The 25,728-nt window shown below is 40.7% G+C and overlaps 5 protein-coding genes across 5 annotated transcripts in view; 2 read left to right on the top strand and 3 right to left on the bottom strand.

Annotated features, from left to right (window-relative positions):
• The first annotated feature begins 609 nt into the window (after positions 1-609).
• LOC117542040 (taste receptor type 1 member 1) lies at positions 610-9,299 on the top strand. Its single transcript, XM_034209487.1, is given in 6 exon segments — positions 610-800; positions 1,354-1,669; positions 2,158-2,916; positions 3,014-3,232; positions 3,514-3,634; positions 7,745-9,299. Coding segments are annotated over 6 exon segments (2,529 nt in total). The 3' UTR covers positions 8,668-9,299.
• A 2,094-nt stretch (positions 9,300-11,393) lies between these two features.
• On the top strand, positions 11,394-12,494 carry LOC117542037 (transcription factor HES-5-like). The gene is made up of 2 exons (XM_034209483.1): positions 11,394-11,498; positions 11,621-12,494. Exons 1-2 carry the CDS (start codon positions 11,430-11,432, stop codon positions 11,978-11,980), a joined length of 429 nt encoding a protein of 142 aa, XP_034065374.1. The 5' UTR covers positions 11,394-11,429; the 3' UTR covers positions 11,981-12,494.
• An 890-nt stretch (positions 12,495-13,384) lies between these two features.
• Positions 13,385-14,573, bottom strand: her12 (hairy-related 12). Its single transcript, XM_034208849.1, has 2 exons — positions 14,439-14,573; positions 13,385-14,329 (listed from the first exon to the last, which is right to left on the bottom strand). Exons 1-2 carry the CDS (start codon positions 14,505-14,507, stop codon positions 13,940-13,942), a joined length of 459 nt encoding a protein of 152 aa, XP_034064740.1. The 5' UTR covers positions 14,508-14,573; the 3' UTR covers positions 13,385-13,939.
• Positions 14,574-18,316: 3,743 nt separating this feature from the next.
• Positions 18,317-19,611, bottom strand: LOC117541713 (transcription factor HES-5-like). Its single transcript, XM_034208848.1, has 2 exons — positions 19,499-19,611; positions 18,317-19,387 (listed from the first exon to the last, which is right to left on the bottom strand). The coding sequence occupies exons 1-2, from the start codon at positions 19,559-19,561 to the stop codon at positions 18,974-18,976; spliced, it is 477 nt and encodes a 158-aa protein (XP_034064739.1). The 5' UTR covers positions 19,562-19,611; the 3' UTR covers positions 18,317-18,973.
• Positions 19,612-24,029: 4,418 nt separating this feature from the next.
• The window catches only part of ubr4 (ubiquitin protein ligase E3 component n-recognin 4), a 49,803-nt gene continuing 48,104 nt past the window's right edge, over positions 24,030-25,728 (bottom strand). Inside the window, 1 exon segment of the mRNA XM_034208921.1 lies at positions 24,030-25,306. Within this exon segment, the coding sequence (XP_034064812.1) occupies positions 25,242-25,306 (65 nt within the window). The 3' untranslated portion in view covers positions 24,030-25,241.

The raw sequence follows: 25,728 nt of genomic DNA, 5'->3' as shown, positions 1-25,728 counted from the left end.
GGTTTGGGTCCTGCACGCAGGGGAGTATCAGTCAAATCGTATGTTTAGTGCAACAGGTGTGTTTACCAATATGAGCCTCAAATTTCAACCAACATGTAACTTTGCTCCACCTTTTTTCCTGAAGTAGGCTACATTTTAACTAAACAACAAACACACATGCACGTTCTAACTTTTATTATCAAAGGCTCTGCTTTTTACTCTTGCCAGTGTGCTTCACAAAATGTTAACCACGTGAGACCAATGGAAATTAAAATATATTTTAAAGAAGATATCTAACTGCATAAAATAATTCCTCACCAGCTTGTTCAGTCTGTCAGTGTCCCTTTTGTTGGTGTTTCCCCCCAGCACACCACGGCAAAGAAGAGCATAATGGCTAAAAGAAAATTAGCTAAATAAACAACAGATCAATGATTTGAATTACAATTGTATTGGATAGTTTCATTTTAAATGGAGGGAAACTCTACAGTCACACAAACAAATCTGACATGCAAAAACTCTTTACTTAACCAAAACTCAACGGAAAGATGCAAACGTGATCCTCCCATCCCTCCCTCTTATTCAAACCCCCAGAGCTTCCCCAGCACAGTGTGTGTGAGGTGGAGCTGAAGCATGGACCTGTCTGCTGCTGTGTTTCTCTCCTTGGGTTGGCTGCTGCTGCGCTTTGCTGCGGGGGAACTGGATTACCTTTCTCATGGGCACGGGATGCAGCTGCAGGGCAACTTCACCCTCGCTGGATTCTTTCCTCTCCACTACCTGAAAAGACCAATCAATGGTCTGCCTGCTTTGGTACCGTGCAATCAGTGAGTTTACACTATTGATCAAATGTATCTCGCTGGTGGTCTGGTTAAGAAATCAATCCAAATATTGTTGTTTGTCTTTAAAATCTGGAGTTTTAGTGTTTTTGGTTTGTTTATACATTTAGTTTTAAAAGCAGTCAGATCATTTACAGTTGGATGTCACATTTTGACATGATCACAACAAAATCATGTTCTTAAAGGAAACCAACAAACAACATTCAGCTTCAAATTAATTAGACTTCATCATCAAACAGCCATCTCTATTATCAGAGGGAATCTCTTAGTTTACACTTTGAACATTTGTTTTTACAAATAAACACATATTTAAATGATACAAATAATCTTTACTAATAACCATCTGAAGTATTAAAAATGACACGTTTGCTTTTTACCTTTCATACTTGTTTCATCATCATTTGTCACATTAAAATGTACTTTGATCATGAAACATGAGAGCCCTGGGCTTTTGCCCCTAACAAGTTATGGCTTTTTTACATGCAACCTTCATAAGGGTTGAGGTTTAGGCTTCTAATATCTTACATGTAACCCTTTCTAGAGGTACAGCCAACAAACATGGCTATTGTCTTTTGCAAGCAATGAGATTTGCTGTGGAAGAAATCAACAACAGCTCCGGCCCCCAGCCTCTTTTACCAGGAGTGAAGCTGGGCTACCAGATGTATGACATCTGCTCCACAGAGGCCAGCATCCTGGCCTCTGTGGACCTGCTGAAGCAGCAGTATCAAAGCCCCTCTGAAACTGAGGAAGACACAAACTACAATAACAGTCGCCATGCAGTGGCTTTGATTGGCCCCGACAGCAGCAGCAATTCTTTCGGCACTGCTTCTTTACTGGGGGCCCATCTTATACCTCAAGTAAGTTCTCACCTGGAAAAATGTAAACATGGCTCGTGAATTATTGAATATCCCCAATTAAATGTAAAGGCCTTTATATGAGGGATGCACTGATCTGACCAACACCACTCCTCCTCATCCAATTGTATTTTAAACAAATATATTTCTAAAGATTTCAATTCAAGTATATTTTGACAAGGTTCGACATCATCACACAACAGACTGTTAAGGTTTTAGCTACTGCAGTACTTTGCTAATCACTGGTTGCATTACCAAGCAACGCATGCAGTGAGGCTGCAAGTAAAACCATAGTCTTTTTGGGAGATTTGGGTACAAAAATAATCTAATGCAGGTATTGTTTGAATGGAAAAGTTATTTCTCTCAATATCTTGCCAATTCAAACCACTTCCTAGCCATACTGATCCCAGTTAGTTGGTATTGGTGTAATTTCATATATTGCTACGGGTACAACAACAATCGTTTCTCACATGCTTTTTGCTTCATTTTAGATATCCTTTGAAGCCTCAAATGAAATGCTAAGCAACAAGTTCCGCTATCCATCCTTTCTCCGCACAATTCCCAGCGACAAGAACCAGGTGGCCGCTATGATCCAGCTTATGGTCCGTTTCAACTGGACCTGGGTTGCTATCTTGGGCAGCGACAACAGCTATGGTCTGAAGGGCATGCAGAGCCTCTCAGAGCAAGCACCAAAATACGGCATCTGCATTGCCTACCAGGGAGTTATCCCTTCGTACAGTAATGACACGGTCCAGACAATGAGGAATGTGGTGCATAACCTACTGAAGACTAAGGTCACCACCACCGTGGTTTTCTCCAGCAAGTCAAAACTGAAAAACTTCTTCCCGTTTGTCATTGAGCGGAACGTGACAGGTAAGGTGTGGATTGGGACGGAGGACTGGTCAACTTCTTCTCTCATATCAGGGATTCGTGGGATCCACACTATTGGGACTGTGCTTGGCATGTCCATCAAATATGCAGCCATGCCTGGTTTTGAAGAGTTTGAGACAAAGGTAATTGAGGCTGCAATGCAACAGAGTGACACACACGAAGTCTCTAACATTACAAATGACTGTCTACAGAGCACAGACCTGTACAGCCTCGCCAGGAATACGTTTATTCTCGAGAAAAACGACATCACTTCCTCCTTGAATGTGTACAAGGCGGTGTACTCTGTGGCTCATGCTCTGCACCGTGCACTTGGTTGTGATTCTGGAGAGTGCCAAATGAGGGACGTGTATCCATGGGAGGTGAGCAGATGTTACCTTGTGTTTATACAAAGAAGAAAATCCCTCTCTGTACTTTGCTTGATAGGAACTCATGTTTTCTTATTCCTCTCGTCCTCAGCTGCTCTGGTTGATAAAGGATGTGTATTTCTATCTGGGCAACACCTCTGTGTACTACAACAGTAACGGTGACCCGCCCACAGGATATGACATTGTGCTCTGGGTTTGGAATGGCACTGAGTGGTCGCTCAGAGAGTTGGGCTCTTTCAGCCCAGATCCAATTACGCTCACAATTGATGCTGATCTGATTGACTGGGATGGCACAGGAGATTTGAGATCGGTACGAACTATTACTGTTTCAAGAGTGAAGTGTCTTTGTGTTTTTGGCTTAAACACCTTTCAGATCCAAATAGAGCAAATATGGGGCAACTATAAGTAAAAAGTCAGCTAATGAAAATATAAAATGGACATAACAAGATATGAATACATTTCCCTCAACAGGATTTTTTGCTGCCAACTCAATGTATTTTTTAAATATTAATAATGTTGAAAATGTAAATTCTATCAATTTAAATGAAAAATTAAAGTGTTATCTTTGTCAAACCCTGTTTTTCTGTCCAGGTGCCGCTTTCAATCTGCTCTCCACCGTGTCCGCTTGGCCACAAGAGGCTGCAGACAGGGCAACACATATGCTGCTTCGACTGCCAGGCCTGCCCCTCTGCTACGTTTCTCAATACCAGTGGTAACATATAGACACGCAAAAAAGCCAATTCATAAGACAAATATTCATACAAAGATAAAAGGGGGTAGGGGTGGAAATGTGAATTTGGATGAGATCCTTACCCTGTGTAGGATACATTTACAAAACACCATCGTTTTCTCACCGTGAATTGAAACTTAAGGTAGTTTGATGTGCTCTTTGGACTGACCCTAAAGCAGTAGTCATTCAGGCAGTGTGTGTTCAAGTGTTTTTGGGGAGTGGCTTGAAAGGAGGCTTGAAAGGATGCACCTTTTTCTGGGTGGACATTTTGTAAATCTAGCTTAGTTTCTCCAGAGTTACCAAACCCAGATATAAGCCGAAGGAGGTTGTTACAAATAGAAAATATATCTAAACACAAAATAGCTGGATGAAGGCATTGCACACCAGTCAGGACAAAGACCACACTAACAGAGCAGGGGAGAGTTCATCTAATTCAGGGATGGGCAACTTGGATGGTGGTGGGGGCCACATAATATGTACTGGCCACCAGGGGGCCGCAGATTCACTTGGAACACACACACACAAATTCCATGTATTCATGTATTGTATGTAATTATTAACAAATATACTAAATATGACATTTTCATTGACATTTTACAATCTTTCAGGGAACCTCCTCTATCAATCAATCAATCAATGTTTATTTATATAGCCCAATATCACAAATGTTACATTTGTCTCAGTGGTCTTCACAGTTTGTTCAGAATATCAGTATGAAAATACGACACCCTCTGTCCTTAGACCCTCACATCGTACAAGGAAAAACTTCCGGAGAAAACCCACAGTTTAAAGGGAAAATGGGAGAAACCTCAGGAAGAGCAATAGAGGAGGGATCCCTCTCCCAGGACGGACAGACGTGCAATAGATGCCGTGTGTAAATCGAAAAGATAATACATTTACAACATAAAAGCTCTAATAAGCTCATTAAACAAATATCAATTCACAGACATTTTATTTAATGTTTACAAGTGGCATGTTTGTATTGAACAGGTTATTTAACAGTGGAATACAACTATTTTAAACTATTGGAAAGCACGGGAAATGTGTGTGCATTGAGATTAACCATTAAGATGACATAAACATGAAGTCATGAACACTAACCCAGACATTAGTTGTCTAACTGGAACCTAAAACACTTGTAGCCAGTCTCTGCTGACGCACAATAAGGGGAATGTCAACACAGGCACCTGTCAACCCGCACTCTGCTGTTCCTCAGCGATGCTCCCCCTCCCTCCCGCTGAAATTATGAATGAAAAGCGTATAGTAATCATAGATAACACGGCAGGGTCCGTGACAGTTTGTTTTCATCTGATTTCAAATAAACAAAGTCTTGGTTTTTAGAATATTAAACAAATTCAGAAGATAAATACAACTTTTAAACTTGTAAACTAAAGGCATAATTAGCGGTAATTTAACGTCACAGCAGGCATAACAACAGCCGGTGTTTCTTGTGAGTGTTTCCCCGGGAAACAAACACAATACACACAAACCTGTCACAGATTATTTCGCGGTATTTAGCTGCCGAACGAAATCATGTACGCCGCTCGCGATGTAAGAGTTTAGGGGGGCGCCAGGCCTCAGATGATTTGAGGCCAAATATCATATTTAGACTTTTATTTTTATTTTTATTACATATAATTGTAACGCAATACATGATTGTCACTAAAAGCCTTGTCTCTACATTACAATCAAATATACAAAATAATTGATTAATTAATTTCAATACAAATTCAAGTTAGTAGCTATTATAGGCACAAAAAGACAGAAATGTATAATTCTTTCTTTAATAGAAATGTTTCTTCTGCCCGTAAAGTGTCCAACCCAGGCTTGTCTGCATAAGCGCATTTTTAAAACATAGTCATTGTCCATGCCGGTTTCAGTTGGATTATTTGTCACAGTTGCTCCGATCAGATCGGTCTCCTCCATTTTGTAGATTATTTACGACTTTTGAATCCACATAATCACATCGGCAAAATCTGGTTTACTTTGAGCATGTGTTTAAAACAGTTTAATCCCTTTGTGAATTGTTCCCACTTGCGCCGTCCTTTAATTTCTTCATACAGCGGGAATCCAAATAAATTAATCCTGAGTCCAATAACCATCAAAGTCACTCCAATCGTGCTCCTTAATTACGCTTTCATCCTCCTTTAACAACATACTTTACATTCATCCAGTTTGTGACAGTAGTTTTAGCATTTTTTAGACTTTTAAACTTTAATTACCGCTGTTGCGCCCCCCCCCCCTTGTGTGTGTGTGGGGGGGGGGGGGGGGGGGGGCGCAACTTCCAACAGGAGTCATTTGGGGGGGCTCTTGGGGAAAAAGGTTGGGAACCCCTGATTTATAGGGTACTTTCTATTGGGAAGTAGCTGTCCCCAACCCTGACATCTAAATGTCATGTTCGGTAAATAATAGGCCTACTTAAAACATTGTATCTTTATTTTGTTGAATTGTGTATTCAGAAGATCTTTATGATTACATTCAAACAAAAGTTGGAATATTTATATTTATTGTGGGTTTAATTTTTTAATAAAAAAACTATACTCAAAAAATCATGTCCCCAGTTTTCATGTCAAACACAAGGGGTTTTAGTCCAATGGCTGAGACTGGTTTTTAGCCACACCCCTGCATTTTTGACAAGGTAGTGACACTGCATCCCTGTCCCTCATGGCTGAATGGCAAGTAGCTCGAACCCATACTTTTGATATAAATCTGTTCCAAAATCTGAAAATCAGCGTGTAACCTTAAGAATTGTCACTACCAAACACATATTATCTTCAATTAAGTAAACTTTTTCTGAGTTTTATGCAAAGTATTAGGTTTTTATGTGTGTACACCTCTTCAAAGACGTGTATGCTAGCCATGTACTTGCTAGCATTCTTTATTTATGCTCAATTTTAGCCAGAATCGTCACTACCGAAACAGTCACTACTAGTTGACATGATTGTTTCGGTAGTGACAAAATGGAATGGTAAGCAGGTAAATCCCATAGTTTTGAAATAAATGTGTTTTAAAGTCTGAAAATCAGTGTGTTACTTTAAAGGTCTCCTACTATTTGTAGGCATATATTATAGGTCTCAGATATATAAAAAACATGTCTATGAAGTGTTTTGCTCAAAATACCAAACAGATCATGAATTCTAGCCTCATCCCCCTCTATTTCAGCCTGTGCTGATTCTGGGTCAGTAGCTTCAAACATTCACACTTCAACATAAGGCATGTTATGAGTAAAGATTAAGCAATAAGGTTGAGGGAATATGATACAACCTTGAGAACAAAATACTGTGGTCACTACCGAAACACTGGATGTTTTGTAAAACATTAAGTATATGGACTTATCAAATAAAATGATATGATACTGATTGGTTTAATATGTATGTTCAATTTCAACAATCATCAACTCTGGAATCAATATGATCAGTATTATGCATTTTACAAAGAAAAATTGCATTGAGATTTTTATGAATTGTATAAATTGAACTTTGAAATTTGATTAAAAATGTAATTGCATTGATTTAATTGTGAAAACCCTCAAGAATTATTTGTTAAAATACTATTTAGATAAGGAAAGGTAAAACAATCTTAACAGGTTAATATAATACTTTTTGACTACAGTGTATGTACTATGTTTCGGTAGTGACCATTTTTGGTAGAGGAAGAACATTCCAATACAGTCTGAAAATACGATATAAAAATGTACGGTTCTTTTACTAGATATGTGTAATTTAGATATGGAATAAAATATATATGGACAAAGTTTTGGGAAAAAAACATACAACATTTCAAAACTGTTCCAACCTGACTTTGCATCAATTCGGTAGAATGGCCCATTGTTTATAAATTAATCTGAGGGCCGCAAAAAGAGGAGGTGGGGGCAGCATGCGGGCCCCGGGCCGCCATTTGCCCATCCCTGATCTAATTATTGTCTAAATAAAACATAAAAACAAACATTGTTATAGTTGAACCAAATTACCTCTCCAACAACAGTATTTGTAAAGTGTTGTGTGTATGGTTGGCCAGCAGATGGTGCTGAGTGCTCATACTTCTCTTTCACAAACACTCTGTTTTTACATCTCTGCTGTCTCTTTTCTTCAGAGCCCACTACATGCCAACCATGTCTCCCAGAGGAGTGGGCACCCCCAAAGAGCGAGCAGTGTCTGAAAAGGACTGTCCTGCTGCTGCCCTGGGACCACCCCCTCTCCATCGCCCTGCTGTTTTTCCTGGCCACCTGTCTTCTCATGACCTCCAGTTCTGCAATAATCCTCCTGCTCAACCTGAACACGCCTGTTGCCAAGTCTGCTGGAGGGCGCACCTGCCTCCTGATGCTGGCAGCCCTGACTGCCAGTGCCATGAGCACTTTGTGCCATTTTGGCCAGCCGTCTCCTCTGGCCTGCATCCTCAAGCAGCCTCTATTCATCTTCAGCTTCACTGTGTGCCTGGCCTGAATCACCGTGCGCTCTATTCAGGTTGTGTGCATTTTCAAATTTGCATCCAAGCTGCCGCCGGCCTATGACAAATGGGCCAAAAACAACGGGCCAGAGTACACAATTTTTCTGGTGTCCGTCACCATCTTGCTAATTTCTGTACTCCGTGTGGCCCTTAACCCCCCCAAGCCCTCAAAGGATCTGAACTTCTACGAGCACAGCATTGTGTTGGAATGCAGTAACACCCTCTCCCCTGGTGCGCTCAATGAGCTCGCTTATGTGTCCCTGCTCAGCGCCCTCTGCTTCTCTTTCAGCTATATGGGCAAAGACCTGCCAGCCAACTACAACGAGGCCAAGAGTGTGACCTTCAGCCTCATGGTGTACATGATGTCCTGGATGAGCTTCTTCACCCTCTACCTCATCAGCAGAGGCCCGTTCACCACTGCCGCCCATGTGTTCGCCATACTCTTCAGCGTCCTGGCCTTCCTCATGGGCTACTTCTTTCCCAAAATCTATATTATTGCCCTGAAGCCCCAAATGAACACAAACGCACATTTCCAGAACTGTATTCAAATGTATACCATGAACAAATAATTAAGCAGGTACATATTTCAGTTGATGAAAAGTAGTTGAGTTGTATGATGCAGGGATATTGGGTAGTAAAAGTGGGACATGACAGCTTAAGTGTCAGTTTTAAATGTATTTCACAACTAAATGTAAAACATTAATTGTATGTGCAGAAATGTTTTACTACATTGTTCTGTATTGGGGAAAAGAAAATAACAAAATAAGGGATTTATTTAGCTGTCTGATCACATTTGTAAAACCCTAATTATTATGGTGCTATTCGTAAAGGATGACAACTGTTACCAGAATGTTGGGGGGGTTGTTAGATTACAAAGCAAACCACCTTAAATTCTGAAGACTACATTTTAATGTTTTTTTAAATAAACTTGTTAAGGCTATGTGCTATAAATATGGTCAACTCTAAAATACATCGATAACCCCTGCCTACCTCCGATGACATGGTCAAAATGGGATAGACTTTTTCATTACATGTCACTTGTTAGACGCTTTTATCCCAATCGAATTGAATACATTCAGCAGCCTACTGTGGGCAATCCCCACAGGAGCAATTTGGGGTGATGTGTCTTGCCCAGGGAAACAACGACATGCTCAAACTCAAAGCTTTCCACCCTGATCAGAAGATAAGAGCACTATCCCACTGATTCACACCCTCCCCTTTTTCCATATCATATTAATATTCAGCTGCTCCAAACCCTTTAACCCTTTACAAAATAAAGTGTATAATGACAATTATTTGATTACGGGTCCAACAATTAATGAAATGCAACACGTAACAACTATTTTTGGTGTTAACATTTGTTTGTTTGTAGCCTACTATTAGTAGAGAAAATCAACATGCCACATATTTCATTTAAATATTTTTGCTTCACTCATCCTAGCTATCTCAGACCAATCAAAAGGATTGTTTTATGTAAAGGAAATTTGTAGCAACACACCATTTATGATTGGCTGCTGGAGCACAAGATTATTTGTTCAAAACATCACCCTATGTGAAGTAAGGCATACAGGGAAAATGGACATCAATCACAAATAAATATAGTATTTAATTAATCATTAAAGTTCCCATAATTCGTTGTTTATCTGAAATATTGTGACTCAAACTGTGTGGTATACCAGACAAGCCAATTTAAACCCAGGATTAAGTACATTCAGTGTGCTGTTGGAGGGGGTCTTTAGCGCCCCCCAGCGGCTGTACTGTAGGACTAACATAATAACACTTAAGGTTGAAATGTCATTTTTTTAAAAGGTTAAACATAGTGTGAGACCATTTTATAATTCTCAAAAAGTTTCCTATATTTAGAACTGAAAATCAAGTTTATGTGTTGGAGAAAATACAATTATCCGTTTTCTTTAGATATTTATATTAGATATAGTGACCTTTGAATCTCTTAAAGTTGTAAATGTTGGCTCTGGTCGACAAAACAAGTGCAAGTGATATCATTGCATTTCCTGGGATCTGACAACAAGTGGCAGCTGCTCACATAAAAAAAGTTTCAGTTTGGCAGCATGACGTAACAGTGCACATCAATGAAATGCACAAAAGGCCTGTCTTGCTTGTGTGTATGTGCATCACACACACACACACACACACACACACACACACACACACACACACACACACACACACACACACACACACACACACACACACACACACACACGTGTGCGCACACACACACACAGTGCTGCTGTTGGCTGTTGTTTGAGAGAAGAGATGAAAAGGCCTTTTGTGGCTGGGAGGTCAGCCCATTGACCGGTAGATGTGTGAGTAGAGTCCGAGCTCAGTTTTCCCACAGTCTCTCTGTCCACTCATGGCTAATCCCCTCGGCCAACAATAGAAGTGTGCCATGGGTGAACAAGCAGGAGTTTTACTGTCAACACACAAGGACCAGAGCAATGTGCTGGCGGGAAGATTTTGGGAGTTTGATTTAACAAGCTCTCGGATACATTGCATTTTAGAAAAATAAGTGTTCAACATCACAAAATATTTGAGGAATTTATTATCTGGAGATGAGAAGACTGAATCATCTGTCCGGCAATTATTTGTCAGTTAGTCGGACAGAAACAATGTTTTTTGCTCGGAAAACTATGAATATCCAAGATGTCTCACAATAAAAACTAAAGATAACAATGAATAAACACATGTTAATCCATGTACCTGCTGCTTTGTACCAGAATATACTTCCATGCTCCAATTTCAGAAAATCTAGTCTCAATAGAATATGCAGGTGAAGCAGTGCGGAATTTGTTGTTTATTTTATTAAAATTGCATTTGTCATTAAAGTCCTTATATTATTTTGAGTTAACGTAAAATGGTCTTTGTTGAATGGAGCATAATCTCTAATATAGGTTGAAGAAATATCTCAGTTGCATACTATAATTTAAATCAATAACATGCTTACTTTCAATACCTTATTCCCCTGTTGATCCAATGCATTAAATCCTGTTTAATTATTCCCTGGGAGCACATCAGGAGATACTGCCGTGTTCCCGTGTGTAACTGGAGTGTGAGATAAGCAACAGAAACTGACAGCACATCATTCCCAGTCTGATATATGTCCTGGGAATGGTTTTATCTCTACTGGTCAGCCTGTGATTGCTTCACCTCGGAGTTATTGATGTGTGTCCCATTGTTACAAACCCCAGCCCTGCCGGAGTCACATGGCCTTGTTATGCTAATAGGTCCCGATAAAATGAAGAGTGGCTCCTGAAGAGAGCTCAGATCACACTGCACTCCAGAAGAAGCAGCAACCTTCACCTGCACAGACATGGCTCCCTGCTCCACCAACTACTCCTCTATTCATCAGATCAGGATCTCTGAGAAAGACAACATTAAAGTAAGAACTGGATTGGAATGAATGAATGTATTTTTTATTTTTTTTATCAGAACGTACATTAGAACATATGATTGTTTATTATTGGAAACATGAACTTACCTTGCTCTCTTCTCTTCCCCCAGTTAAGAAAACCTGTTGTGGAGAAAATGCGCAGAGATCGCATCAACGTTTGCATCGAGCAGCTCAAGGCCATCCTGGAGAAGGAGTTCCAGCAGCATGAGCCCAACTCCAAGCTGGAGAAAGCAGACATCCTGGAGATGACTGTGAACCTCCTGAGACAGCAGCTTCAGCCGGGCCTCTGTCAGAGCGACTACAGCCAAGGCTTCTCCTTCGCTCCTCTGCAGGGCTTCCAGCAGCAGCAGCAGCACCACAGAGCCAGCAGCTCCTCCTCAGTCTGCTCCACCCTCAGGCCCACCATGCTGCAGGACAGCAGCAGCAAGGGCCCAGTGTGGAGGCCTTGGTCTGAAACACAGCCATTCTGAGACCTGAGGGGCTCTCCCTCACTATGTAGGAAATATATTTCCAGCCTGCTCCTTCATGGTGTTTTTAGTGTTTCATCATATTGATGATAAGATAAGTAAGAAGGACTCTATCCTTTAATCCCAAATTCACACTGGAGATCATTCAATGTATGCAACATCTTTCAGAATCAACCTGCATCGCAGTGAGGTTGTCTCTGGTGTTTTGTTACTTGATGTAACTGAAAATATATATATTTTATGTATAAAGTTGAACTTGTTCTAAAGTTTTAGAGGTATGTCACATTGTCTTTGAAAACACAGTACTTTACTGTTGTGACCTATTTGCCTTTAATAAAGGAAGAAGGTATCTGCCTAAATGCAGCTCATGTGTGCTGTGTATTCTTTTGTAATGCACTGCACTGTAAGTAAATGCCAAGTGTTGAAAAATTGATTTTATTGTGAAACATATTGTTTTGTTTGAAAGCGTGGAACTTAATGCACTTTGGATTTCAATAAACATTTTGTGATCTACTTATTCATTGGAATTCATTCTTTCACATTGATTTGTGGACAAGAACAATGATGTATTATGTATTCTGTGTGTGTGTGTGTGTGTGTGTGTGTGTGTGTGTGTGTGTGTGTGTGTGTGTGTGTGTGTGTGTGTGTGTGTGTGTGTGTGCAATAATTGTAGTCATCACATACAGGTCATATGGTACAACTATAGTGTCCTTCACATGCTTATATACAAAGAGGGTGTTACAGTCACAAGATGGAGAAATACGGGTTGAAGGCAGAATACAATGCTTTGTTCAGATTAGCTAAGGCCTACGTAAGAAATGATCATGCTTGTCATATATCTCCATAGAGGCTAAATCATCATGCTAATTGTTGTCACATAGCTTATCATATGCCAAAAGCAGCGTGTCATGCTTCTCTTCTAGGTAATAATACATCCTGTCATATACACTGTTATACACTTAGGCCTTCGTTATCATGTGCACATCTGTCCTTGAAAGAGCACATTCACTATTTTCCCAACAGTATGTGTGAATCTTTCAATCCCAACTACTATTTATTTTAGTTTTTAGTTGAAAGCATGGGCCGAATTTAGTCTACTTGTGTCTAGATGTGAGTGAAACCCTTTTTTTTATATATATTTGGTGGAATAAGCTCTAGATAAATACAATTTAAATCAATGTTGTCATGCTTCCTAATATTTCAAATCACAGGAGGGAAATGTCTGCTTTAGTATTTTAAGTTGAAGCATGAGTTTTAATTTATGAAAGTGTAAAAATCCTCCTGCATCCTATTGCTCTCTGGAAAAACGTCATGTTACCTTTTACTAATTGAAAACAAGACCTTGAGCCAGTGTTCATGATGCACTTGGAACACTTGGAATTCATGGGATAAAAAATATTGAGTCAGTGTTTTTTAAATGATTGTATCTTTTTATTATCAATTGTCATACAAATGTTGAACATACGTTATAAGAGCCTAAATGTGATAGCAAACCAGCAATATCAACAAAAATGTTAATATTCACACCCATTTGCACACACACACACACACACACAAACAAACACACACACCATTATTATAATCGTCATACATACAATTTGGCCTGGTTAATTCAACACGTAAGAGAAATATTCTCAACAGCAGCTGTCAGTTTAACACAGTATGGCAGATACTGTTACATCAAGCAGTCCAAAGATAAACTCCACTGGAGTAAACAGTCAAGATTTGACAGAACCATCATCAACCTCCAGCTTTAAACATAAGGAAAACCAAACATCAAATGTAAATTAAAGCAGGGAAACCCTTCAAATAAGTGAGAGCCTTCACATGTTTTTACTACTTGTCCATCAATGTGATGCGACAATAAGGAAACCCACCATAGATGAGCAGGCTGGAAATATAATTGCTACATAGTGAGGGACAGCCCCTCAGGTGTCGAACTGTGTCTATGTTTCAAAATCTCTACCAAGGCCTCCACACTGGGCCCTTGCTGCTGCTGTCCTGCAGCATGGTGGGCCTGAGGGTGGAGCAGACTGAGGAGGAGCTGCTGGCTCTGTGGTGCTGCTGGAGGCCCTGCAGAGGAGCGACAGGGGCCTCTGTGTTGGAAGTTGCAGACAAGAAGTGCACAGAGTCCCTCCAGCAGTTAGAGAAGCCTTGGCTGTAGTCGCTCTGACAGAGGCCCGGCTGAAGCTGCTGCCTCAAGAAACTCACAGTCATCTCCAGGATGTCTGCTTTCTCCAGCTTGGAGTTGGGCTCATGCTGCTGGAACTCCTTCTCCAGGATGGCCTTGAGCTGCTCGATGCAAGTGTTGATGCGATCTCTGCGCATTTTCTCCACAACAGGTTTTCTTAACTGAGGAAAAGAAGAGAGCAAGGTAAGTTCATGTTTCCAATAATAAACAATCAAAATGTTGAATGTACATGAGTTTAAAAAAAGCATTTCAATCCAATCCAGTTCTTACTTTAATGTTGTCTTTCTCAGAGATCCTGATCTGATGAATAGAGGAGTAGTTGGTGGAGCAGGGAGCCATGTCTGTGCAGGTGAAGGTAGCTTCTTCTTCTGGAGCGCAGTGTGAGCTGTGATGTCCCAGGAGGGGCTGCTCCTCATTTTATACTGAGGGATTAGCATAACAAAGCCATGTGGCTGAGGCAGGGCTGGGGTTCCCACACTCTGACCAGTGGGATTCCCAGCACAACAATGGAGGACATGTCAATAACTCAGAGAGCATTTATCTGTGTGGGGCTGTGGGGCATGTTTCCCAAGATAAGCAACAGGTAATTAACATGTTATCATAGCGTGCATCTGAGAATGAATCATGAATTCAAGGGCCGAATATTTTGTTTAGAGGTCAAATAAGGGGAATTGATACACACCAAAGTGAGCATCTTCAAAGGGGGGTTACTGCAATTAGGAGCAAATGCTTCACTCAATAAAACAATATAAACTGAAGGCTTTCATTTTACTCCCAAATATATTGCAGAAAGGAGTGTTTTGACACATCTAGCCTACATCTTGTTTTCGGGAGAGCATTTGATAATTTGGTCATAGGTTCCCTGCATTTAGTCTAAATACTGTTTAAATGAGGGACATTAACTGAAAGAGGAAGGAAGGAGTAGGTAAAGAGGTAATTAAAGTTAAACTGGCTTGAGGGGAAACATTTCATTACCCACCTGTTGCTTTTACAATCACGCGCTGCTTAACGTTCACAGTTCACATTTTCTCTTGAACACGCGCGAGTTTCCCACGGGAATAATGTGTGAAGAAACTGCAATAATGTGAGGAGACGCTGATCAAAGGCTGCCGCTGGCTCGTGCACCAGGTGTGAAGGCAGGCGATGGGCCCACGTTATGGCCGACGGGAGTCGAAGATCGCGTGCTGTCTTGTTGCAGTTAGGGTCTCGTGTCGTGTGCACAGCATGACTTTTTAAGTTTGTAAGTATCACTTCACTTGGAAAACATGGACGGGGGTGTATTTGAGCAATGTTGTCATCTGAGTTATTTTGAAATGGAGGTTTCCTCGCAAAAAGTAAATCACACTAAGAAAGAAAGAAAGATAAATAGAACTAATTAAAGACATGTTAAACCTTATAAATGAAGCCCTTCATGAGGAGAACTGACCTATACATTTGCTGAAAACAAAAATGATACTACATTAGGCTACTTTACAAAAATATAGGTTAGCCTATACTCCAGGGTGGCCTAAAGCATGTGAATGTTATTTCAAGGAGTTTATATACTTATATTTTGACAATTACAACAAACATTTCTAAAAGTAGGATTTCAAACGTTGTGTTTGATGAGAGAGGGTTTCTCAGAACCTGTATACTACATGTTCAATTACAAGTGTTGAAACAAATCACAATTATGATATTGTTGTTTTGAGTCACATATTAGTCACTGCTGAACAACTATAGGCAAACTTCCCTCATAAGCTCTTGTCTAATGTCCCCTGAGGGTCTGCAGACCCTGTTATATATGAACTGTGTCAAATTAGTGTCAAGTTAATAGCATTATGAGCAAGCTGGCAGTGTGCCTCTGAGGGCCTCCATCACTGCTGGCCCCAGATGTGAGGTCGCCTTGTGGGTGCAGTGTGAGTAGTCCTGTCGGCGCAGTTTCCCACCAGTCCCCAACATCAGGGTAAATGAGCTACAAAAGCAGCGCCGCTCCTCAATGCTCCACTGGGAATGTTAATTGATCTTTTGTTGCAGGACAAACAGAAACTCTGTGTCTCGGTCCATCTGGGAAAAATCAAGTCAACTGTCTTCACTGCCTGGCACAGAACAGTCTGTCTGCCTGTAATCTGTGTTGATTATTTTAATTTAAGCCCGTTTGTAATGCTGAAACAAGTACTCAGAGTTGTATTAAGTCAAAGTAGAAATGCCACAACAGAAAGACTACTCTGTTCTGAAAAAGAAGGTTTGAAACAGTGTGCTTGAGGGAAAACAAACTAACCCAAATTTGAATAACAAATAAATAATACAATTGCAAATATTTGAATGAGGAACAAGAATCTTGTAATCATACAACAGCACTTTAGTTGATGAACATACTGTACATCTTCACTTCATGTGCCCTTCTGAGCAGGTTGGGGGTCACATTGGGGCTTGTTCTTCTTCTTCATGTGCATGCTCAGGTCAATCAATCAATCAATCAATCAATCAATCAATCAATCAATCAATCAATCAATCAATCAATCAATGTTTATTTATAAAGCCCATTATCAAAACAGGATCGAGGTTGTGTCAGGTGTATTTAATTAACATATTATATATATTTCTTCCAGCATGTCTGTAGCTATCTTGCCATATTTGCAGCAGAAATTAAAAGCATAAAAATGGCCAATCTCTCATGACACGTCAATGTTTGGTGTTATTTTCCTCTCCTCTCGATTGATTTCTTTGTATACATGTTTGTGTGAATTTTTGCCTCTTCTCAGAGTTAGTGTGCACTACACGGCTGCTGGGGGTCTTTGTCTACAAGTGTGTGTGAAGACGAGTTCCCCTCCCACCAACAGCCTGAGAGCTCTGAATTCCTGCCATAAAGTCTCGACCAATGCTCAGACCTGCGGCGGCGCAGAGAGGCTTCCCATCAGCCATCTCTCTGTGAGTGTGATATCTCCCGTTTCCCACACTCTGTGCCTATTCACTGGCCCCGAGACAGGAACAAAAGAAGTGTGTCTTGTTACACATCACATTAGCTACGGTGTTTGATCTCCTGTTGAAGGGGGAGGGGAGGCAGCTTCAGCCAGACCATCTGGCCTGGCCAACTAGACCCTGAGAAAGTCCCAGGCATGCCACATTCTCCACAACTTCTGCACACACAAATAGTTGTGAAAGACTTTTGTGGCACTTCAGACATAATTCAAGCACTAGACAGCATGCCATGACCACCACAACAGAAGTGGGGCATGTGAGGGGGGGACTCCCTCCACGCCCCACTTTTTCCCATTTTTGTAACACCTGTGCACCAGTAAGGTCAGATAAAATGACACTTTAATAATCCCATGGGAAATATGGGGAGTAAGATTAAAAGTAAGTTAAAACTTTCCCTAAAGTATACAGGTGTTAAATACCATCAATCTGACAGGGAGTGCTGATAGAGCCTGTTTGTGGTCAAGTGCTTATGTTAATTCATGCTTAGTGTGCCTTCTGAAATAAATGAACATAAACTTATAGGATGAAAGCAAATCAGGTCATTAAAATATATTCACTAAAAATGTCAAACATGTCAGACCCTATTATCTTATGTAAGACTTTCAATTTCGTTTAAATGTGCATTTTATCAAGATCTGTAAGATTTAATAGTTGATTTTGCATTGGTTCCACAATAAATACTTGAAATAGTCATTTAAGAAGACATACAAAGCAAATGGTGTCAACTGTTAATATATGAGCACTGACATACAGTATAGGGCTGATGGCAACTTAATGCTAAAGTTAAAATAAACTATGATGATTAGCTGACAAAGTTGCACATTATTATTATTATTATTATGTAAGAATACTGCTACAGGAACCAAGCCTTGATGTATATGCTGTTGTTCCCTTGAGCAAGGCACATAAGAAATGCTGCTGTTAGTTGAAGCTGTGCTCGTAAACTTTTTAAAACTTAAAAAAAACACTACATGCTTTCAAAGAATTAATTAATGATTCATTCTGACTTTCAAGGCTCAATGTCAGCAGCACACAACAGTTTTATGTCGGACATGTTTGTAAATGTTGTCCTCTTTACAGTTTGATTTTTTAAAGAGAAAGCGAAGGCCACAACACTTGTTTATATTTAGCAAAACTTCATGTGAAGTTTTCAATTTATTTTGCAAGTTCACAATAATACTTCTCAATGAAGCAATTAAACCGATTCTTTTAGTAAAAAGATTGATGTCAACATAACATGCCTTTATAAAAGGTATTCACATGAAGATGAAAAAACATCTATCAGGAACAGTTCAAACACTCCTTCACACATAGGCCGAATGATGGTTACACATAGTCATAATCAAGTAATCATAAAAAGATTTACAATAAAAGTGGATCCATGGGATCCATTTATGGGATGTCGTTGATTCATCAAAACAAGCTGATGAAAATGATCAGTCAATGATACTCAGTATCACAGATAGACAGCATGTAAACACATTCATCAAACAGTGTCTCAGACAATAAGACTTTCAACCCAATGTGGGTTTTACAACAAGATCATTCAGTGACGTTTGCAAAACAAACAAACACAAGTACTGTTTCCCCATGGGGACATTTAACACAATCGCAGATTAATAAGCGCTTTAAATAAATAAAGTGCATAATGTGTATACACATGGTGTATATGTTCAGTCTTTCCAAAGGAGTACCAGCACATTGTGCCCACTTCGCCTCAACACTAAACAACATTGAAACTCCTGCCAGAGCAGAAGGGATCAGACTTCAGTGAGTCTTTAACTTTCTGTCCATGACGTTCACAGACGTAGATCTCTGAGGGTGGAAGTGATGCTGCCTCCATCCTACCAGGGCCTCCACAGGGCACTGCTGGCCTGGCTCACACCCTTGGAGCTGACCTGATGGAGAGGGGAGCCAGGAGGGGAGAGGCTGCAGGGGCTGGACCCCTGCAGGCCCTGGAAGTGGCTGAGCAGCCGCTGGTGGGCCTGGGTCTGCACCTCGCAGTGGGACAGGAAGCTGACGGCCTCCTGCACGCAGCGGGAGTACCCGTCGCCGGCCTGCACCATGCCAGAGGACTTGCTGGCTCTTTGCTTCTGCCAGACTCTCAGATAAGCCACGGCCATCTCCAAGATGTCTGCCTTCTCCTGCTTGGAGTCGGGATGCTGCCGGACGAACTCCGGGCCCAGCAGGGACTTCAGCTGCTCGATGCTGGTGTTGATGCGGTCTCTGCGCAGCTTCTCTACCATTGGCTTTCTCAGCTGAAGAAAGAAGAAGAAAAAACATTTAGAATACAGAATACAACTTTTTGTTGATATCATATGAAAACTATTCAACAATAAGGTTATGTGAATTTGCAGAAATCAATGTACCTTATGAGCAGGAGCAATGTGTTCCTTAGTGTAGCTTGCTTGTCCAAAAACAGTGGGTGCCATAGTTGTAGAGTAAGAGCGCTTCCTGCTCGCTGTGAAGAGTCAGTTGAGTCTGAACTGCCTTCTCCTCTGGCTCAGCCCTGTATTTATACTCCCAAATCTACATATGAATGTGTGGGTCTTGGGCTTGTTGGAGTTTCTCACAGTCCCTTGGCCAATGAGAGCGCTGGGAAGGGCTTTGAGCAACGCAGGGCTGCCACATGCTCAATGAAGTGTTTATAGCCGTGGGGACAATGAGTGTGTCTCCGGGGAGCAGGTGGAGGAATAGACAGAGAGAGAAAAGAGCCCGGGGTGGGGTGGGGCGGGGGGAAGTGGGCGGGGGGGGTAGCTGGGAGACTGACCCAGTGCTTGTGTTGATATGGGAAAGTGGTGACCCCAGAGGGAAGCACGCCGCTGGCTCATGTCATCTCAACCGCCACGTAATTGAGCACAAAGTGCCTCCGCCACCAGGCACACGTGGGAGCTACAGAGGGCCAAGCATTAGACAAGGCCAACATGCAGCCACTTCCACCGGATTGACACGGCAGACTTTCTCGTGGACCTGTGCAACAGTTGAGATGTCTTAGAGATGAAAAGGAAAAGTGACTCTCTGTAGGTTTTGTGACTCAAATAAAATGTACTTGATGAGGAAAAGAACCACATGTGGACTCTTACATTCATATTTCTGTTTGACCCACATACAGTTTCCATTATTTATTGGTTCTTTAATATGATACAGTTTTTTTAAATGTTCTTTTCTTTTGGGTTTTGTGTGGGCAAGGTGGCGTCAGGTGAATTTTAGAGATCATAATTATTCAAATGTAAATACTTATCACAGTTTAACGACCTGTTCTGGTTCAACTGTAAATTATACAATTGTAAACAACATCTCTTGATGGTTATCTTTCACCATAATTTGTCATTTCTCTTTTATATCTCTGCATCTTGATCTTAATTTGGTCGTGCTTTGGAGGCCTTACTGTTAAGCTTTCTGTTGTTATATTACCTTTTACCCTGTTTTTTTTTCATCTGTCAAAGCACTTTGCAAACTCTGCTTTTAAAGTGTCACTGAAACAAATCAATACTGACACTGGATATTTTGCTTGACTAAAGGACTCAAAAGAGGCTGGCATGCTTTTGAAGTTCAGTCTGTCCACTTCAATGTGACCGTTGGTGAGATGATTTGACCCGTGGGAGAAGAAGAGTGCTTCAACCATAAACATCCTAACAGCCTCCACACTCCCAGCACATGTTCACACATCAGGCAAACCCTCACATACTCTTACAGACAGCCCCTCATTCTCTTTCTCTCTCTCTTCTCTTCTCTCTCTCTCTCTCCTCTCTCTCTCTCTCCTCTCTCTCTCTCTCTCTCCTCTCTCTCTCTCCTCTCTCTCTCTCTCTCTCTCTCTCTCTCCTCTCTTCTCTCTCTTCTCTCTCGCACACACACACGCACACACACGCGCACACAGAGCTGGCTGACCTGCCTGCCGCTGGCCACGTCTCAGTCACACGCTCCCTTCCTGCCTGTGTGGAACGTGGGAGCCGCTGTGGTCCCAGGCTTCCCACACTTCAGTGTTAATGACACTGAGGCCGGCTGCACAAAGGAAGTGTGCCCCATCGAACAAAGATTGAGTGACCACACACACACACACACACACCCACACACACACACACACACACACACACCAACACACACACACACACACACACACACACAACACACACACACACACACACACACACACACAGGAACACAGTTCTGTCGGCAGGGCTTCCAGGCACACCATCTGGACAGATCGTATGCTATTGTCAGCCAATCAAGCATGGGAGACACTCACCGTGAGAATTGGAGAGGATGAAATAGAGACAGAAAGTTAAAAAGAAGAATAGGGAGTGTGTGTGAAACTTGTGGATAGTTGGATGAAGTTTATTTTACAGTATGGGCTTACAAATGTAAACTTGTGTGAGCAAAGACAAGTTGTAAAAAGTGGAATATAGGGGAAAAAACACACATATGAAGGATTAAAATATTAGCCTCAGGAAAAAAGATTAGAATCATTTGAAACTGTGATAATTTTTGTATTATTCGGATTTAGGAAAGACATGCATTTTTGAACGTTTCGTAAATGTTTTGACCAAAAATGGAAGTTGTTTGTCAGTCTGTCATTAAGAACATCTCTCTCCACCAGGTTGTTGAATGGGCGAACTTCTCCTCCGTGTAGGACGACCTCGGGCTGACATTTTCCTCCATGTTCCCACCACATATCACTCCCAGTCGACACAGTGACAAGGATATCTCCATCGCTGTGGAGCGTCAGCTGAGCGACAACAGGACAACGAAGGGCCCCTCCCAACTGTTTGTTTGGATTTGGGCCATTGTACCCCATGAATTCAACTAATTCATTCACATCCTATTGTCATAACACTGCTTTGTGATTGGCCAAACAGTGTGAGAACCAGCATCACATTAAATCGATGGGAAAGTTGGTATGAGTATAAAAAGGAACGAGGTCGTGGTGGGAATAATCATAACTCTGAACGCTCCCGACTGACTGGACACTATCTGATATTCACCATGAGGGACCAGCACACAAAGTAAGCTCAGATCCACAAAACTCATCTGTAGAAGAAGTTCATTTGACGCATTTGTTTCCTTTATCTCACTCAAGGTCACTCTGAGGTCATGGGGATGATTTTCTTAGTTTGGATGTGTTACCGTGCGATGATGCAGGAATTTCATTGACCAAGAACTTCCAATCAATATTGAATGAAAGACTAAGCTATGAGGCAGATGGTCAAAGTTATCTATTGAAGGAACAGTTCACCACCAATTTAGCACTGACCCATATTGTAAATGTGTTTTTATTTGAACAGTTTTTAAGATTTTTGTCTCTGAGAGTTTTGCCTCCATACAAGAGTATGGAAAAGAGAACAGTTTTTATATTTTCAAACTTTTTAAAGTATTAATACACTCATTTGGAAAAGACTATTGCAGTTGAAAATGATATTGTTTTTAGTCTGGTAGCCCCGCAAAGGAGAAGACAGCTTGTGTTTGTTTCACTATTGGGAAGGGAGATTTTCTTGAATTTCGTAAACAAACACTATGTATCCAGCATTAACCTGATGTTTCTCCTTTTAATCATCAGCCTGTGTAAGATGATGGTTTTGGAGAGGAAGTGCACTGACCGAGCAGTGAGGCTTCGCTCAGCCCTGGAGAACCAGCTCAACTCTGGGGTCTCCAGCGCTGACGTTTGGGACAAGACGCTCTCTTTCTTTACGGTGAAGAAGGCCTTGATCTTCCAAAACGGCTACAGCAAATCCTCCAGAGAGGCCCTGCGGCTGTTCCCCTCACCTGCCGAGGACGTGGCCCCCCTCTGCTGCCAGTGAGAATAACTAGACATGAAGGCGAGATGCAATGAGATTTGGGACTGTGTGTATGTGCGTCTTCAAAGTGCTGACAAGAAGGGCCACCAAATGGAAAGTAATTTTCAGATGGAAAGAGGACTTTGAATCCAAATCTTGTTTGGTATTTTCACTCCACAGTTAGTGGAAAAGATGTGAGATGTATACCATAAACACTGAAGTTATTGGTCCACAAACAGACCATAAATTGTGCATCCTTTGCCTTAACTGCTCCTTAAGACTCACTAATAGACCATGTTGAAGAGGTTTTGTTAAACTAAAGCCATAATCCTTTGTATAAAGGGGAAATGTGTATGCCAATGCATACTTTGTTTTGTAAATGTTTTTACATTGTGTTGAGTGATGTTATATTAAATTGTGTTGCTGCAAGCCATTATTGACATGTGCAATATCTGCTTTCATATGCAAGTTAAAAATAAATTGATATTGTTTTCTTAACTTTTGCTGTTGGAAATCATTTCCTAAGAATAATGAAAATACATAAACTCTGATTGTGTTCAGTTTACGTGCATACTATATCAGAGCTTATACTTGGTTTACAGGTCGGAAATAGGGAGTTACAAATTAATGTCTTAATGCGTATCGCCCTCTAGTGGCCGTTTTAAAATCAATTCATGACAGACATATTTTGAAGAAATGTTTTAAAGCTATTATTAAACCCTAAAATAATTAACCGCAGTAGATGTTTAATTAAATATAATCTAAAAAAAAACTGAATAAACTAGTAATTACCCACTTGCCCAAATCTGCGTGCATCTTGACGGGACATTTGTTATCCTGGCTTTGCCAACATCTGTCAGACGACTAATCCTAACCTCAACCAGCTGCCAAGGTTTCTTAAATCGAGGTTTATAATCTAAACACGTCCGTTTTACATTGGCTTTTTTCAAAGCAGAATCTTTTTACAAGGTAAGAAAAGCTCAGTTGTTGCCAAACATTATCGATTCTCTTTTCTATTCAAATGTCCCATGAAGGCAGCAGAATTAAACTGAAATGTCATCCGTGTTAAAAGTCCTTTGTGTGCAGTTTTACTGTAGAACGTTTGTGTGAACAGAAGAGGCTACCCTGGTTCTTATTTGTAATTATTACGGTTTTATTAATCATAATCTAAATTCAAAAAGCAGACATTCAGCATCAGTTGAACATTGTAGCGGCGGGGAAATGAACAGTAAAGTGGGGGAAGTCCACACCATGCATTCAGCTCTCAGGTTCAGGAGGCCGTCTGCAAGATGAACATCGATCGCAGAGATTCAACCTTTGTTTTCCAGAAATCTGTTTTTGGGATTGACACAGGAGTTTTGGCCCGAGCAATGAAGAAACTGCTGGGGAAGAAGTCCCACAGAACAATTAGTCAAAGAAAAGTGTTTAAGGATATAATGTAGGTCTGTTTTATTATTCATTTAGACAGGTGTCATCGATCGTTGCAACAGATGGAATCTTTCACAAGTCCAAAATTCACTTTGTCACAAAGGCATAGCTTTATGGAAAAAAAACAAAAAAAACACTTTTACTCGTCGTTCTTTTCATTTGACTTCTGAGGTTGATAAAAGAAACCTTACACACACACACACTAAATCAAACAACTTTTTCTGTCCATCACTCATATTCCAGTTTGAACCTACACGAAGAACAAACAGCAAGAGCCCCGAAGAAAAGGACAGGTTAGCTTAGCAACCATGAGACACTGAAACCGTCTGTCATTTTAAAAAGCCTGATCAAAAACAAACTTAAACCAAACAAAGAAAAAGTAAAACAAGATAAAATCAAATGCAACTCTTAACACGTGGTGGGTCGAATCCCAAACTCCTTTTAGTTACCTTAACAATGCACCCAAACATTAGGGGAGGAGGGGGAGGGGTTTGAAAGCCAAAATAATGTCCACCCTAAAACAGAATTCACAAGTGATTTGCAATAACGTTAATGGAAAGCGTCCCCCGATCTCTTGTTTCAACCTTTTCATAATTGTTACCTTAGCATTCTGAATCAGAGGGGGAACGCGTCAATTCTGTTTAAGTGTGTTCCCCCTACCCTTTAATAGCATTGTGTTTGTGTGTTAAACGTTACAGAGATGTTTCAAAGTGGATGATTCTTAGACTACACATAGTTTCTGCTTAAAGTGAATTTGAAGATGTCTTATGGGGGAGGGAAAGGTGAGTAGGAGGGAAAGTGTGTACTCTGTGTGTGTCCTCAGCAAAAGAGAACATCTTTTTTTTTTCAGTTGGTAGGTGTTCCAACTTTATTTGCAGGGTTGTTTTGGAGGGGCGTGGGTTGAGGTTGGCCTTCAGGGCAAAGAGTTCAACAAATCCTGCAGGAAGAGGTCCGGGTCTGGGATTTCAGAGAGAAGACCTGGAGGAGAGAAGGACCTTTCGTAATGACATTCACTAAATAATAATAAATAAATAACAAAATGTAACTTAAAATACTTTACCATACATTATGTGAAGGAACACATTTGTTTGATCAAATCTAGGATATGCAACTTTTTTTTTAAACATTCCTCCAAGAGAATAAAAAAACTATGGTGAATAAAGTAATCCAGAATAAAAGGTAAAATAAATATATATCAACATAGTGATAGTCTTTCCTTTCCAACAGGATCATTCATATGTAAAAAAACAATCGGCTCCATTATTCACTTTTGAAGATAATTGTTTGGGATTTTGATCCAGAACCACAAAACATTCTTATGCTGTCCAATCAGAGACCATCCCAGGAGAGTAATGGACAGAATCATCTCTGAAGCTTTAAATGTTGATGAAGGCAGTTGT

Source organism: Gymnodraco acuticeps, unplaced genomic scaffold (genome assembly GCF_902827175.1).
Source record: "Gymnodraco acuticeps unplaced genomic scaffold, fGymAcu1.1, whole genome shotgun sequence".
Lineage (NCBI taxonomy): Eukaryota > Metazoa > Chordata > Actinopteri > Perciformes > Bathydraconidae > Gymnodraco > Gymnodraco acuticeps.
The sequence above is the reverse complement of the archived record's forward strand: the minus strand, read 5'-3'. Positions and strand labels throughout refer to the sequence as shown.